The 1068-nt window shown below is 25.9% G+C and overlaps 1 protein-coding gene across 1 annotated transcript in view; it reads right to left on the minus strand.

The window, feature by feature from the left end:
* The window catches only part of LOC108752613, an 11436-nt gene that overhangs the window by 7631 nt on the left and 2737 nt on the right, over positions 1 to 1068 (minus strand). The window contains 1 exon segment of the mRNA XM_018493576.1: positions 676 to 906. Coding sequence (XP_018349078.1) covers positions 676 to 906 — 231 coding nt within the window.

The raw sequence follows: 1068 nt of genomic DNA on the forward strand, positions 1-1068 counted from the left end.
TAACAAAATTTGATAATAACGTTGCAATTTTTTATGACTATAATGATAACTAACTAAACGCTGAGATTGTGCTAAGGTTGAGAAAGTCATTCACTTCGAAAGTAACTTTATACGTTTATTTACTGAAAAAAGTAACGAATAAAGAATAATAGTAACATTACTCGTTATAAATTACTTTTTTCATACAAAAATTAGAAGTGATGACTAAAAAGAAACGAGTTACAAATGCTGAATTCATTTTTTTAATAATAACTTTTCTAACTTGTTACAAGGAATGATCGAATGACTCTCCAACTTTGATGTTATTATTACAATCATAAAAAAATTTGTCATTGTTAAATCATTATTATAACAGAATAAAAATAAGAAAAATAATGGTATTACAAGTAATTATAGTTACTTCATTCCCTGAATATGGTATAATACACATGACATATGCATAATTACGTATAGAAGTAAAATTAAAAGTTTACGTTATTCATTTCCAATTAAAAATATATAAGATCTCACATTCAATGTTCGAATACAAGTATACGAATAGATATCATCTTTAAAGACAATATCTTCGCACATTTTGTAAAGTGCATGAATTAAGTGCATTGGGAAAATTTAAAATATGTACGATGCTTAAAAAATACAAATTTAAACAAACATTTACAAATCTCGGATACTTACAGTTACTATAAGAAATCCGATGCAACATATGATTAAAGTATTCGAGAAAAATTGCATCAGAGCGATGTGAGAGAAAAGACTTTCGATGTTCTCCGAAAAAGCGATAATCTTATGATGCTTATCGATTAAAGATCTCACAATGGTAGTGGATAAACCACGCTTGTTATCTTTGACAAAAATCTCTTCCACTTCCTGTTGCATAAGGTCTATTTGTCCACCAATGTGCAGCATCTGTATATTGTTAATTATTTAATTACATGACTGTTAAACAAAAGTACTTCAACTATCAACAAGTATTATATAAATAATCTTTTATTTTTAATATAATTTAAATAGTACATACATATTATTTAATGTATCGACAAATGCGTATGCTATATTAAAAATATAATA

Source organism: Trachymyrmex septentrionalis, unplaced genomic scaffold (genome assembly GCF_001594115.1).
Source record: "Trachymyrmex septentrionalis isolate Tsep2-gDNA-1 unplaced genomic scaffold, Tsep1.0 scaffold60, whole genome shotgun sequence".
NCBI classification, from domain to species: domain Eukaryota; kingdom Metazoa; phylum Arthropoda; class Insecta; order Hymenoptera; family Formicidae; genus Trachymyrmex; species Trachymyrmex septentrionalis.